Genomic DNA, 13,862 nt, shown 5'->3' with positions numbered 1-13,862 from the left:
ACGTGCATTTATTTGATTGACAGATAGCTTGTTCGGGGGCGTGGCCATGCTTGGAAATGCCGACGTGACGTCACAAAGCCGGGAATTTCCGCCAGAGGTCCCTGTTGTTTTTCACTTGCCTCCCAAAGCGCTGTCGTTTCGAAACCCCGCCTCTCGTGATGTCACTACGTCGGCTGCGACTGACTATAAAAGCATTGCAGGCTGCGCCAGAGCTAATTGGATCGGTTCCCAGGCCTGCGGATGTTTACCAACGAGACGCCACACGATTCTGCAGCCGTTTGTCGCGACAGTGCTTGAGGTAGCCCGTGATACTTGGAGTCCCCGAGCCCCACGCCTGAGGGCGAGATGAACGCGCTGGCCTTCCGAGCCGTCCGAACCTGCGATCGCTTCTGGCAGCCCGAGCCGGCGCTCCTGCCTCCTGGGTGACACTGACGCTCCTAGCCGGTAAGGGATCGGAATGCCTGGGGCCCCAATAATGAGGAAAGCCATGGACTTTTGGTTCCGAGACTGGAGGGTTCGGGGCCTGGACTCCAGCGTCGTATGGAGGGAGGGCCTGGCAGCCTGGTCTCATGAGTCTGGTGAGGGTCCAGATGGGGAACCGACTCCTGGGTCTGGAGGAGTGGACTGGAGGCCCGGATTTAGGCAGGGGTAGGGGTTAGGAGCCCGGAGTCCTCTAAGCTTGAGGGCGAAGGGGTGCGGGAGTCCCCAGTGAAGGAATAATCTGAGGGTCAGAATATTTTTTCAAATTTTATTTTTTAGTTTTAGATGGACACAATATCTTTATTTTATTTTTTATGTGGTGCTAAGGATCAGCATGCTAGGCAGGTGCTCTACCACTTGAGCCCCAACCCCAGTCTGGTTCAGAATATTCTGAGACTCCAAGGGATGAAGGTGATTTATCAATCCTCAGGAGAGTAAGAGAACTGGAGACTGACTTTGTCCCCAAGGGAAGCTCGAAAAAAGATCTTTGTTCTTGGGACTGGGACTTCTGGGTCTGAAAAGGGGTTTGGACCCTTGGATCTAATGAAGGAGAGCTGGGGGCCCAGACTGCTGGGTGTCGAGAAGGGAAGCAAGGAACAGAGATGGGTGTAGCTGGGATGAGAAAGGAATCCGGGCCGGGATTCTCATGTTGTTATTCATTTGTGTTGCTATTTCATTGCTATGACTCAGGGTCATGCCCTGATGCATTTCCTAAATGGCCTCTAAATCTTATTTCCTTTTCTTCTCCCCCTTTTTCATCTGGGACAGATGGCTCCAGGCCAAGTACCCCATCACAGCACACCCTGGAGGGAAGCCCACTACTCCTACCTCCTGTCCCCACTGATGGGCTTCCTCAGCCGGGCCTGGAGCCGGCTTAGGGGCCCAGGACCTTCAGAGCCCTGGCTGGTAGAAGCAGTAACAGGAGAAAATCTGGTAGAAGGTGGCCTGCAGGGAGAAGTGAAGGCTTCTTTGGCCATCTCCCATGGTCCCTGGGCCAGGCATCCTCAAGGGGAAGCTGAAGACAGTGGAGTACCTCAAGAGAATGGAGAAGCAGACCTGGAGTCCTGCCTTGACCTGAAGCCCAGTAATTCCCCTCCTGAAGCTTGGGGACTTTTAGGCAGTGAAGAAAATAGTGAGAAAGATGCAAGCAGTGTCCCCAGAGAGCAGGGAAGGGAAATTACAGATGGCCAGCCCCTGTCCCCCAGCCTGCAGATAAGAGCCCTGCAAGGTTCTGATAAGAGTCCTGGGGAGGAGAAAGCTGAAGAGGAGGGAGTGACCAAGTTCTCTTATCCTTCATCACACTGGGAGTGGACGAATGTCAAGAAAGAAGCTCCTACTGCCTCCACTTTCCCTGAGTCTTCAGGATCCCAACTTGGCACTTGTGTGTACTGCCCAGAGGAGAAAGAGAATCAAGCCACGGAGGAAAAAGGAACAGAAAACGAAGCCAGGAAGACCTCCGTTTCCCCCTCATTGGCAGGCTCCAGCTCCAGGGCTTGGGGATATTGTCCAGGTGAGAGGCCTAGGGAGAAGGGCAGGAAGGCCTGTGAAGCCCCTGGGAAAGAAGCTGACCCAGAGCCATGGTCCTTGGTTCCAGCCCAGAGGCACCTGCTTGGGGCTTTGGAGAATCAACCGAGTAAGAACAGAAAGGAAGAGGAGGACAACAGTGCTTTAGGGGCAACTGAGAAGGGAGGAGCCAAGGGTCCTTCTTCCATTTCCTCGGGGAGGGCCTGGGTGTGTCAGCCAGGGGAGAATGCGGAGGACCAGGAGAAGAGTGACTCAGGATCAGCTGAGGAGGAAGGAGAAACTGAGGCTTCCTCTCCCACCCTCCCTACAAGTGCCTTCTTGAAAGCCTGGGTGTATCATCCTGGAGAGGACACAGAGGAAGATGAGGACAGTGACTGGGAATCAACTGAGGAGGAGGAAGAAGAAGCTGAGGCTTCCTCTCCCACCCCCGCTACCAGTGCCCTCCTGAAGGCCTGGGTGTATCGTCCTGGGGAGGACACAGAGGAAGATGAGGACAGTGACTGGGAATCAACTGAGGAGGAGGAGGAGGAAGCTGAGGCTTCCTCTCCCACCCCTGCTACCAGTGCCCTCCTGAAGGCCTGGGTGTATCGTCCTGGGGAGGACACAGAGGAGGAAGATGAGTGTGAGCAGAATGAGGACAAAGGAGAGGACTGTGGAGCAGCTGCCTGGGGCCAGCACCCCTCCCTTCAGGCCCAGAGTGCCCACCTCAGGGGCTGGCTATATCAACCTGGAAAGGAGACAGAGGAAGAGGAAGCTGAGGGGAAATGGGGAGACTCCGAGACCAGCCCCTTCAGAGTGGCCTTCTACTTACCTGGAGAGAAACCACCACCTCCCTGGACTGCTCCTAAGCTGCCCCTCAGACTACAAAGACGACTCAGGTTGTCACAGACCCTCACCCAGGATCCAGACCCTGACACTCCCCCAAAATCCAGAAAGGTGGGTGCTGAGGGCCCAGATCTTTTTTTATTTGGAGGGAGGAGAGGGCTAGGAGCTGGAACTCTTGTCTAGTGGGGAAGGGCTGGAGGCCAGGACTCCTGGGTCCCAGGTACATTGCAGCAGATTGCATAGGAACTCTTCTGGGAGGACTATGCACATCATCTTGCAATCCTCTGTAAGAGGCTGGGGCCCAGTGGGAGGAGGAGGCAAGCCCCAGAAAGCCATCTTTCTCTAGTGAGTCATTTGGAAGTCTGACAGGCAGGTGACTAGGCAAATAGCAAGCATTTTTGTGCAGCTGATTTTTCCTTGATTCTGTTTGGAACCTTGTGTCTCCATGTATCTTTGTCTCTCTGTCCTCAGGTGCGCTTCTCTGAGAAGGTCACCGTGCATTTCCTGGCTGTCTGGGCAGGCCCGGCCCAGGCTGCCCGCCGGGGCCCCTGGGAACAGTTCGCTCGGGATCGGAGTCGCTTTGCCCGCCGCATCGCCCAGGCCCAGGAAAAACTAGGTCCCTGCCTTACCCCTGCCTCCCGGGCAAGAGCCTGGGCACGCCTTGGGAATGCACCTAGTTCTCTTACCCCCATACCTGCCTCTACCCAGACCTTATCTTTCCCCTTGATCTCCTCCGAGGCTCCAGCTCAGGCCACGCCCTTGAGTCAGGCTATGGCCACACCCCCTCACACCTCTTCTTTGGAAGCACCAGCTCTTAGCCCGAATCTCAATGGGAGGCGTGGCTAAGACCAAATGATTGCATGTTATTTATTAACTTTTTTAAAGTGTTGATTTATTTAAGGAATAAAGCTTTTTGATTTGTAGTGAGCAATGTCTCTGTGTGTGTACTGACAGTATCTTCCTGGGTGCCTGATTTGGAGGGATAAGTATGAAGGACTGGTGGGTTTTGTAGATTTTCTTTGGCAACTGCCTAAATTTATTTAAACTTGGGCTCATCTCCCCAAGAGGGCTGGAGGCTTGACTCACCAATCCCAAAGAAGAAAAAGTTAAGCTTCAGTTATCTGTGCCTCCCTGTTGTGTTAAGGTCCAATTAATTCTCTATGGCCTTTACATTCTCCAACTGTGTTCCTCAAAACTTTCCATTGCCCGATTTCATATTTATAAGCCCTGTGTGCGAAGACTCAGTTTTCTTATCTACAACATATCTAACAATTTTATACACTTTATGGGATTTTACATGTCGTACGGGATTGTAGGAACCTTCACAGTTGTTAAAGTGAGCTCACGCTCACTATTCATATTTTTAATTACCCAAACAAGTTTACATCAACAGCTTAGAACCCTTCTCTGAGCTCACAGGATCTGTCCAGTTAAAACAAGGGTGAACCAAAGGTCCAGCCTTCTACCTTCCCCCTGTCTACTGGATCCCTAGGTTCTTGCCAATTTAAAGCTTTCAGTCCCCCAAGTCCACCTTCAAGGCCTTTGGGGAGCTCTGCCTGCTGCCTAATGTTCCCACCAGGCCCCTTAGCTAGTTTATCCTGACTCTGCACATGTAGTATGAGTGGCACTTTTTTAGAGTTGCCCTGTTCTGAACTAACAGATTGCAGCTGTATAAGCTTTTCTAAACTTTTGCTTTTTTTGGTTATGGTCCTTCTCTCATGATGACTGTGAGCCTGGCAGGAATAGGTGCTACTACACAGCCCACTCCCTAGAGCACAGGATGGAACAGGCAGGCAGTATCTAATAAGTATTGGTGCTGGGGTGGTGGCTCACGCCTGTATTCCCAGCTACACAGGAGGCTGAAGCAGGAGGATTGCAGGTTCAAAGGCAGCCTCAGTAACTTAGCAAGGCCATGTCTCAAAATAAAAAATAAAAAGGACTGGGGATGTAGCTCAGTGGTAAAGCAGCTCTGGGTTCAATCCCCACCCCGCACACACACACATACACAAGCAGGAGGAGGCATGTTGGGATGCTTTCTCTAAACTCACAGGCACAGAAGATTGTGAAGGGATGGCATTTTATTGAGTTACTCACATGCCAGCTTCCCATCGAAACTGGACAAGCAGATAGCGAAGGCTTGGAGCGGACAAAGCGGGAACCGGAAGTCCATAGTGAACATATCTGGGGCCACGCGGCCAAATTGAAGAATCAGGTAGTCCGCTAAGGAGAAAGTCAAAAACTCAGCCTTAACCAGACCCCCCTCACGTCCCAGCCTCAGACCTTCAGGAATCACGACTCCTAAGAAGCTTATTAAATGGGAAAACCCTCCGAGGGCGGTGTAAACTACAGTTCCCAATAGGCCTTGCAATGGCAAGGAGTCAGCCCCGCCGAAAAGGCACTCAAGTGCTGATGGGAGTAGTAGTTCCCATGCTCCCTGGCCCCGGTAAGCCCTTCCTAGGAGCTCACGGTCTTCAGGGTGCACGATCTGGAAGTTCTTGACAGAAGCCCGAGTGACTCGACCGTGGAAATTGAGCACGTAGGCGCCGCTCTCGTCGCTCCAGGATGGGGTTTTGTTTTGCAGCAGGACCAGCCCCTGGCCGGACCCCCGTTGGAAGCGATTCATTAGCGACTCTTGTTCCTTGAAGGAAAAGTAGGGGGGCATGGTTTGTTAACTTACCACCAGCCACCTTTTTTCTTCCCGACCCAGAATTCTTGAATCTCTAGTCTTTACTCCTTGAGACAGATGTCTGGCAAGTCCTCCAGAGGCTTCACCTGATCTGCAAGGATGGCCCCCCAGAGAATAGGGAAGGACTCTTGGAACAAGACTCTGGCCCAAGATTCCCGACATTGAAGACTCACTTTTTGTGGCTGGATGCTGATTCTTTGGCCCTGGCTGTCGGTTCCTGGGATGATCACAGTCATTTTCCGAGGCCCCCGGAATCCCAAAACATTAGTCTCCTGGGAGTATTACATTCCAGTTAGCCTGGCTTCTTCTTCCCATCCCTCTTGTCCCGCCCCTTATTAATTCATTCTCTGTCTCCTCCCCTCCCTCTTTCCCTCTCTTCTTTCCTCTCCAGGAGGAAAATACACACTCACGTAATATACAACTCCCAGCTCCTCTCTGAGCCGGTCAGTGTCTGGTACCAAATGCTTCCGGTCGGGACTTGTCCCATTGTCAAAGATGATGAACTTGGTGCCCAATATATTAGATCTGCTCCCAAAGGGCAGTTGGCAGAATAAAAGTTAAAAAAAAAAAATTGTTACTCTTTGGCTGTAAGTGCTTTCCCAAATCAGTCCTCTAGGTAAGAATCATGTTCCCTGTATCCATGGTCCTAGCCCTCTCTTCCTTTGGTGAGTCATGTGTTTAGCCTTCTGCTTTGGCCCTTTAGAGGAACCCTCTTCCATGCTGGGTGCAATGGTGCATGCCTGTTTCCTAGTGACTTGGAAGCCTAAAGCAGGAGGATCACTAATTTGAGGCCAGCCTGAGCAACTTAGTGAGATTCTGTCTCAAAATAAAAAAATAAAAAGGGCTGGGCATACAGCAAAGCATCCCTGGGTTCAATCTCCACTACTGAAAAAAGAAGGGACCCTTTTCCCTCTGGTATACAAAATCTCACACATTCTAGATCTTTTTACCCATAGAAACTTAGGGGTTCCAGCCCTGGCCTCTCAAGAAGGAATTTTGTCTTAAATACTAGCCTGTGCATCATACTATTCAAAACTTTTTGCTTTTCTTTTCCAAAACACCTGGATATACAACCTGAAGAACTACAAAACTCAGTTAAGTATGGTGGAGCATGCCTGTAATCTACTGACTGGGGAGGCTGAGGCAGGAGGATTGCAAGCAACAACTTAGCAAGGCCTTAAGCAACTTAGCAAAGACCCTGTCTCAAAACAAAAAAAAGTTTTGGGATGTAACTTAGTAGTTAAGCAACCCTGGTTTTAATCCCTCGTACCAAGAATAAAATAAAACAATAAAAATAAAAGGGACTGGGGGGCTAGGGTTGTGGCTCAGTGGTAGAGCACTTGCCTTGCATGTGTGAGGCACTGTGTTCAATTCTCAGCACCACATATAAATAAATGAATAAAATAAAGGCCCATCAAGAACTAAAGGGGGACTAGGGATGTAGTTCAGTGGTAAAGTACCCCTAGGTTCAACCCCCAGGACCAACAGAAACAAAAATGACACACAAACACACACACACAAAATCCAATCTATAAACCCATCATGCCCTAAGGCAGGTGGAACTTGTGCCCTACGGCCTATTGGGAAGTGTAGGCCCCTTCCTTTCCCAGGCTCTGTACCACCTTGTTTTCCCAATACATTTGGGCTCTGCCCACCTGACTTTGCCAACAAAGCTGCCCCCATCCCGAGATAGATCTTCGGGGTCCAGGGAAATTAGATAATTAGAAGTTTTGCTCCTTTTTCTTTTTCGCCCAGCCAGGAGGAAGTGCTGTGGATGAAAGGAGAACCCATCAGAATGGATTTCTGGTGTCTGGCTAGAGACAGAGGAGTCCAAAGACAAGGAAATGCCATGTCTCGCTGCAGAGGAGAGAGTAATACTGCAGTAAGTGTCCCAGAGCTTGCTGGGAGAGACTCTCATTGAAATAAACCGATCAGCTAGGTCCTGAAGGGGGGCTTTACATCTTAATATCTCCTCCTTTTCCTTTGCCAGTGGATACTGGGCTGAGGCTGAGCTCAGGCAGGGCTTGGCTTTGGAGAATAGGGAAGGACTCTTGGAACAGGACTCTGGAAGACATTTCATCCAGGAAAAGCAGGTTTGGCTCTAAGAAAGGAAAAAGGCTCATTCTGGGAGAAATATTGTAGCCAAAGGAAAAGAGGCCACACTGGATGGGACTAACTAGATTGAAAGGAGCCTGTCTTGGCTCTAGAATGGGAAATCTATGAAGGGGAAGGGTTTATCCCAGGATTGGGTAAACCCAAAGAAGGGACCAATAAACCTTCGGATCCTGAGAAAGTATGGTTTGATTTTGAAAAAGCAGGCCCAACTCTGGAGTGGGCCTGACTTGGTTATAGGATTGGTATCGTCTATGTTACTGTGCGCCGTAAGGAAAGGATTTTGGTGCTGGGAGGCCAGGGCTTGGTGGGAGTTGACATGTCCTTTCTTTCTGATGACCTGATCTTGCTCAGAAAGGAGGGGACTTGCCCATGGGAGGCAGGGCTTTCTACCCTGCCTGTGGGGCAAAAGGGCCCCTAAGGGGTGGACCGCACCTTCCGGCCGTCCGCTGCCTCCAGGTAGAGGAAGTAAATGGGGAACAAGCCCTTGTCTACGCCATGCTTGTCGCGGCTGATGCAGCACTGCACCATGTGGCCCCGCTGCGCTGGCCGCAGGACGTAGGTCTCCAAGTCTTCTCCCAGCAGAAGGCCAGGAAGGCCTGGGGTACGGGCTAGCAAGCCAGCCCCGCCCTCCACGAAGCAGCTGGCTGTACAGCCCACGCTTTCCGGGACCGCGGACACCTCCTTGGCGGCAGCTGCGGAGCTCGCCCCTGCAGACTCCAACTCCTCTTGCTTTTCTTCCAGGTCTTCTCCCTGGCTCACGAGCCAAATTCAAAATCGAGGGAGAGTCGAGCCCAGCCTTGGCAAAGAGCTGATTGGCTGTCCAGCTCAAGGTTACGCCCTCTCCAGCTCATGACTTCTGCTTTTTGGTCAAGCATCTCAGCCAGCCCACCCAGCCAAACCCTAAACATCTGTTGATTGGCTAACTCTATTAGCTTTTCCCATTACCACGCCCACTCCATCTACTCCATCTACTTATTCTGATCAGAGAATTCTTTTGAGGGGTTGGGATGTAGCTCAGTGGTAGATCGCTTGCCTAGCATATGTGAGGCACTAGCAGCACCACATATAAATAAATACATAAAATAAAAATTTAAAAAAATAATCCTTTTGATAGGACTGCCCATTCAGCTGAAACCCATACTTATCTAGACACATAATATGGGCAGGATCTAACCAAGTGAAAGCATCTTCTGCATTTGCGCCACCCAAAGTGGTGTCTACTGGCCCTTGTGTATCACTGCTCCGCTCTCTCAGGCTGTGCCTTTTCATCAGTGGCAGCTGCATTCCCCACAACCACCGCCCACCTTGAATCCAGTTGCGTTCTACCACTGAGCTACATCCTGAGCCCTTTGTATTTTTTGTATTTTGCGACAGGGTCTCACTAAGTTGCCCAAGCTGGCCAAGAACTTGGCCACCCTTCTGCCTCAGCCTCTGGAGTAGCTGAGATTACAGGGGAAAGCTGCCGGCCCCCTCCACCTGCTCATCTGCAGGTGCTCCATTTTAACAGTCATGCCCACATCAAGTCAAATCATCTAGTTTGACTTAAATCCTCTAGAATTCTCTAGCACACACAAAGCCTCCACTAACTTCATCACAACAGCCTTGTGGATAGTTCTGTCCACAAGGGAAAGGGGAGAAAAAGGCCTTTGATTGGACAGCAGAACTTTATCCCCACTCTACCCAGATGGCTATCCCCCACCTCTTCCTAAATCCTTAAAGGCTGGGCCTCCTCACACCTTGAAGAATGCCAAGCCTCCATGTCCCCCGTCACCATCCATTCCAGGGGTTTGTGCCAGATTGGGTGCCCCATATTCATCTTGGACATCCTGGAGTTCATTCTGGTCTTCTGAACTGGCCCCTAAGTGGTAGAAGAAGCCAGAGACTGAGCTCAGGAAGACTGGGTCCTGGAGTTTGGGACAAGGTCATCAGTGCTAGCTAAGGCCAGAACTCCAGGTTTCTCACTCCGCCTCTACCCTTCTCCCTCACAGCCTCTTCCTTCTCTATGTACCTGGGGATTTACAAAGGCTGAGGAGTGTCTGACTGTCCTGGTCCCAAAGACAAGGATGAATTCGAGTTCTCTTTCTCTCCAATGCTGGGAATGGAACCTAGGGCCTTGTGCATGCTAGATGAGGGCTCTACCACTGAGCTTCACTCCCAACCTCAGAGTTCTCTCTTTCCCTTGTATCAAAGACAGCATCAGAGAGATGGAGGAATTAAAATGGGGTGGAGACCTGGGCATCGTGGAATATGCCTGTAATCCTGGTGGCTAAGGAGGCTGAGGCAGGAGGATCATGAGTTCAAAACCAGCCTCAGCAATTTAGCAAGGCTCTAAGCAACTCAGCAAGACCCTGTCTTCAAATAAAGTATTAAAAAGGGCTGAGGATGTGGCTCAGTGGAAAAGCACCACTGGGATCAATCCCTGATGCAAAAAAAAAAAAAAAAAAAAAAAGATGGAGTGGAGAGGTTGGGATGCTAATTGAAAAATCCTGTCAATGAAATTGTTGGCTGCCATTAGAATAAAAGGATTAAAAGTCTGACAATGGACTACACATGGATGACACTTAAAAACTTGCTAAGTTAAAGAAACCAAACACAAACGACCATATATTATATTATTCTATTCATAAAAAAACCTCCAGAATAAGCAAATCTAAAGAGACAGAAAGTAGATTAGGGGGCTGGGGATATAGCTCAGTTGGCAGAGTGCTTGCCTCCCATGCACAAGGCCCTGGGTTCACTCCCCAGCACTAAAAAAAAAAAAAAAAAAAAAAAAAAAAGTAGATTAGGGATTGTCTTAGGGGAAATAAAAGAAGAGTGACTGCTAAGGGGCATAGGGTTTTGTTTTGGGGTCATGAATATGTTCCAAAATTGTAGTGATGGTTGCACAACTCTGAATATACTAAAACCCATGGAATTGTAAACTTGACATAAGTGAATTACATCATTATTCATTAAAAATGTTATCAAATAAAGGGGATGATCTGCCCCATGGACCTGAAAGCCAGACTTTACAAACATATTCTTAAAATTACCAGGCCGTCGTGGGGCTAGCCAACCCCTGCGACAAGTTCCCAGAAGCCTTTCTCTATAGGATGGAAGGGATTCAGGAAAATCTTCCACGAAGACTTCCTCCAACTCTGGATCGGAACTGTCTGGGAACAAAGACAGGGAGGAAGGAAGACTGGAGAGCAGGATTTCTGAATATATTTTTTGGGGAAGGAAGAGCTGGGGATGGATCCTTGGGTGATGAAGGAGGAGGTTTAGGACCTGAATTCCTGGGTGTGAGGGAGGTGGGGGTTGAGATCCTGAAGATCGAGGCTTGGGGTCTCCGCCTCCTGGGTTGGTCAGAGAGCAGAGTTCTGGAGTCGAGGTGGTCTGAGGACTTGAGAATACCTGCTTCTGTCAGTGACACCAGGGGCCCGTGCTCGCCGATGCCATCTCCACCACAGTTCATGGTAACTGAGGCACTGTGGGCACCCAAACGCAGATGGGCCTCTGGCATATTCTCTTGGAGAAAAGGGTTCCCAATGCCTGGGAGAAGGTGCAGGGAGGCCCATTAAAATGGGCCTTAGTGAAGATTTACATCCTAACTGGTCTCCCTAGACATCAGGCCATTCACTGATCACCCAAACCCTTAAGAGGGCGTGAGAACTCTAACTTCATCCCAAGGCTCAAGCAAAAGCACAGCTGGGCTACTTATTTGTCATGGACTCCATGCCTAAACAATCCTATGCCAGGCCCTTACAGTTAGTTTCTCTTCCTCTCTACCCAAATCCCGGGTGGAGGTCGTTCTGTGGCACAATGTGTACCTGGCAAGGGCGAAACCCTGGGTTCATTCTCCAGTACTGCTAAATAAATAAATAAATAAATAAATAACACAAGCCTGGAAGCCCTCCATACTCTCCAGACTAAGCCTGGCACTTGGAGTGCCACCCCACCCCGCGCCCTGCGCTCTTCCCAGGCTTTGCCCCGCACTCTACCAAGCCCAATCACCCGATTCTCTTGGCCCACTCTGCAGGTGCATCACGCCCTCCCTGCCCACTCGGTCTCACTGGCCAGTTCTCAGCTCTCCTGAGCTTTGTCCAGAGGTTCTACCAGGCCCTACCCCTTGACCCCATTAAGCCTCGTCCAGGTCTCAAAAATCCCTCTAGACCAACTCCCCCACGGAGCCCTTAGAGCCTTTCCTTACCGATGTCGCTCAGGAAGTGCTCCTCTCGCCGCCACAGTCGCCGGTGCCTCATGGAAGCATCAGGATTGGCCTGAACCATGAGGGGCTCCTGGCGTTTCCGTCGTTGCTTCTTCTCAAACAGTTGCCACTGCAGGTACACGAGAGGGGGGTGCGTGGGGGCAAGACAGGACCAAGCGAAGCCCAGTGGGAGAATCCAGGAACCCCCTTCTCCACTGGGTGCCAGGTGCCCAGGCCCTCAACCCTTCAACTCCTCCCTCGAATCCAAAAGTCTTAGCATCCAACCACCTCCTCCCTCAAGACCTAGTAAGTTATCCTGCCCTCTGGAATTCTTGGTCCTTAGAAATTTGAGGAGTTTCATCAACAGGGTTTGCTTCCTGAATTCTTATTTTCTCATTTCCTGGAGAAAAGGGTTCTGTAGGCCTGGGCAAATTATCAGGGACCCAGAAGTCTCTAAACTTGAGATTCAGAGAGACCACTGTGATCCTGGGCCCAGCAAGTGTTGGGCATGGGGCTTCTGAGGAAGTTTGGAAGATGGAAGAGTAGGGGTGGCAAGATTCCCGGGCATTGGTACCTGCTGTTCCAGCTTCTGAAGCCGTAGAGCAGCAAGTTCATCCCCCAGGGTCCTGAGAGAAATATAGGCCTGTGGTGACAGCAAGCAGGGCACCTCCCTTGCCCAAGAGCTCTTCCCTTCTATCCTGCCCTGCCCAACTTGGGTTCTGAGCACATGTGAGGTCACAGAAGGTGCAGAACCTGGCACTGCTCCACCAGTTCTGAAGATCCTTTTCCCAGAACCGGACCATCTAGAATCCAGGAGCCTTGTTGTCTCAGGACCCTGGAGTCCAGGTTCCTGTCCCTCCTATATCAGACCCATGAGTCTTCACCAGTAGCTCCCTCCCTCTGGGACCCAGGAGTCCAAGTCCCCAGCCCCTTCCTGCAAGACTGATGGTACTGAGCCTCTAAACATGGTTATGAGGCCAAGCTGAGAGAGAGAACGAGAGCAAGAGAGCGAGAGAGAATGTATAGGGGGTACAATCAAGCTTTAAGTTTCCGCTTTCACCTCCACCCCACCACTGCCCGTTTAGTGTCCCCACTCACTCTTTTTTCCAAGTGTCATTCTCCCGAGACATTCTGGAGAAGCAAGACACAAAGTCAGGCCCCAGATCTAACATCCCAATGGAGGCTGCCCTCCAACACCTAATCCAAAACCTTAATTTCTCTCCTGGACCTAGACAGCCCAAATTGCAGCATCCCTGACTGAGACCCAGTAGTCTGATTCCAGCTTTATCAACATCAGGAACTCAGAAACCCAGTTCTTTCTCCCCCAGTACTTAAGTCTTTCCTGCACCCAGACCTCAAGGCTCTGGGCCCAAACAGCTGACCTCCCGTGGTCCCAGACCCTCAGAGTCCACCTTCCTGAGAACCTGGAGACACCCACTCCCCCCTCCTGCTTAGGGAGCTGTTCACATTTAGGCCTCAGTGCTCACCCCCTGTGGCCACACTTTAAACCTACCTGACCCTCTCTTGAGGAGCTGGGGATCTAATCTCTGAGTCTCTGGGAAGTAGGCAGGGTAAGAAAAAGGGATGAGAGTGAGGGGGATTCTCACTAAGCCCTGCCTTAGTTCCTGCCCTCCTGGTCCCTGGTCCCCCGCGCTCCACTTTCAACAAAGCAATGACCCAGAGTCACCTCTGCTGCCAGGCAACCCTGCTCCAGGCATTCTGAATTGGAACGACATACAGCTGTTTCTTAAAGGGCCCCAGAGGGGCCGCTTCACAGTCTCGCTCTACATAGCTCACTTGTAAGAAACTTGTCAGGGGAACTGTGCAATTGCTTCTGAGCTATAATTTGCAAGTCCTTGTGGGCGAACAGAAATGGGAAAACTACAATTCCCATGAGGCCAAGATATCCGCGGAAGTAGACTCATATATATGTCTTTATTTCCTCCTGGCCCTGCTGGGATTTGTAGTTCTCTTTTTAGGTCTTCGCTCCGGTGGCCTACGAGGCAGGAAATATTGCGTTAAGAGGCGGAGCTTGTAAGAAAGGAG

General features: G+C 50.7%; 2 protein-coding genes across 3 annotated transcripts; one reads left to right on the top strand and one right to left on the bottom strand.

Annotated features, from left to right (window-relative positions):
• Window positions 1–196: 196 nt before the first annotated feature.
• Window positions 197–3,756, top strand: PPP1R15A (protein phosphatase 1 regulatory subunit 15A). Its single transcript, XM_081273429.1, has 3 exons — window positions 197–444; window positions 1,249–2,940; window positions 3,301–3,756. The coding sequence occupies exons 2-3, from the start codon at window positions 1,249–1,251 to the stop codon at window positions 3,673–3,675; spliced, it is 2,067 nt and encodes a 688-aa protein (XP_081129555.1). The 5' UTR covers window positions 197–444; the 3' UTR covers window positions 3,676–3,756.
• Window positions 3,757–4,880: 1,124 nt separating this feature from the next.
• Window positions 4,881–13,676, bottom strand: TULP2 (TUB like protein 2). Of its 2 annotated transcripts, XM_081274286.1 has the most exons (13): window positions 13,330–13,676; window positions 12,915–12,947; window positions 12,391–12,442; window positions 11,820–11,946; window positions 11,024–11,161; window positions 10,663–10,782; window positions 9,367–9,488; window positions 8,063–8,380; window positions 7,171–7,283; window positions 5,926–6,040; window positions 5,689–5,787; window positions 5,296–5,467; window positions 4,881–5,049 (listed from the first exon to the last, which is right to left on the bottom strand). In XM_081274286.1, exons 2-13 carry the CDS (start codon window positions 12,944–12,946, stop codon window positions 4,916–4,918), a joined length of 1,542 nt encoding a protein of 513 aa, XP_081130412.1. In that variant the 5' UTR covers window position 12,947; window positions 13,330–13,676; the 3' UTR covers window positions 4,881–4,915. The 2 variants fall into 2 exon arrangements, with proteins under 2 accessions (XP_081130412.1, XP_081130413.1); XM_081274287.1 differs by lacking the exon at window positions 8,063–8,380.
• Between the last annotated feature and the right edge of the window lie 186 nt (window positions 13,677–13,862).

The sequence above is a fragment of the Spermophilus citellus genome (genome assembly GCF_964194105.1).
Source record: "Spermophilus citellus genome assembly, chromosome: 18".
NCBI lineage: Eukaryota > Metazoa > Chordata > Mammalia > Rodentia > Sciuridae > Spermophilus > Spermophilus citellus.
The sequence above is the reverse complement of the archived record's forward strand: the minus strand, read 5'-3'. Positions and strand labels throughout refer to the sequence as shown.

What these genes read in the sequence shown, in the direction of transcription:
- TULP2 (XM_081274286.1), bottom strand. Translation starts at nt 12,946, where the DNA reads ATGTCTCGGGAGAATGACACTTGGAAAAAAGA. An exon ending in GCACTTCCTGAGCGACATCG is followed by an intron (nt 11,162 to 11,819) that starts GTAAGGAAAGGC and finishes ACCTTCTCCCAG; the next exon opens with GCATTGGGAACCCTTTTCTC. An exon ending in GAGGCTTGGCATTCTTCAAG is followed by an intron (nt 8,381 to 9,366) that starts GTGTGAGGAGGC and finishes CTCGTGAGCCAG; the next exon opens with GGAGAAGACCTGGAAGAAAA.
- PPP1R15A (XM_081273429.1), top strand. Translation starts at nt 1,249, where the DNA reads ATGGCTCCAGGCCAAGTACCCCATCACAGCACACCCTGGAGGGAAGCC. An exon ending in CTCCCCCAAAATCCAGAAAG is followed by an intron (nt 2,941 to 3,300) that starts GTGGGTGCTGAG and finishes CTCTGTCCTCAG; the next exon opens with GTGCGCTTCTCTGAGAAGGT.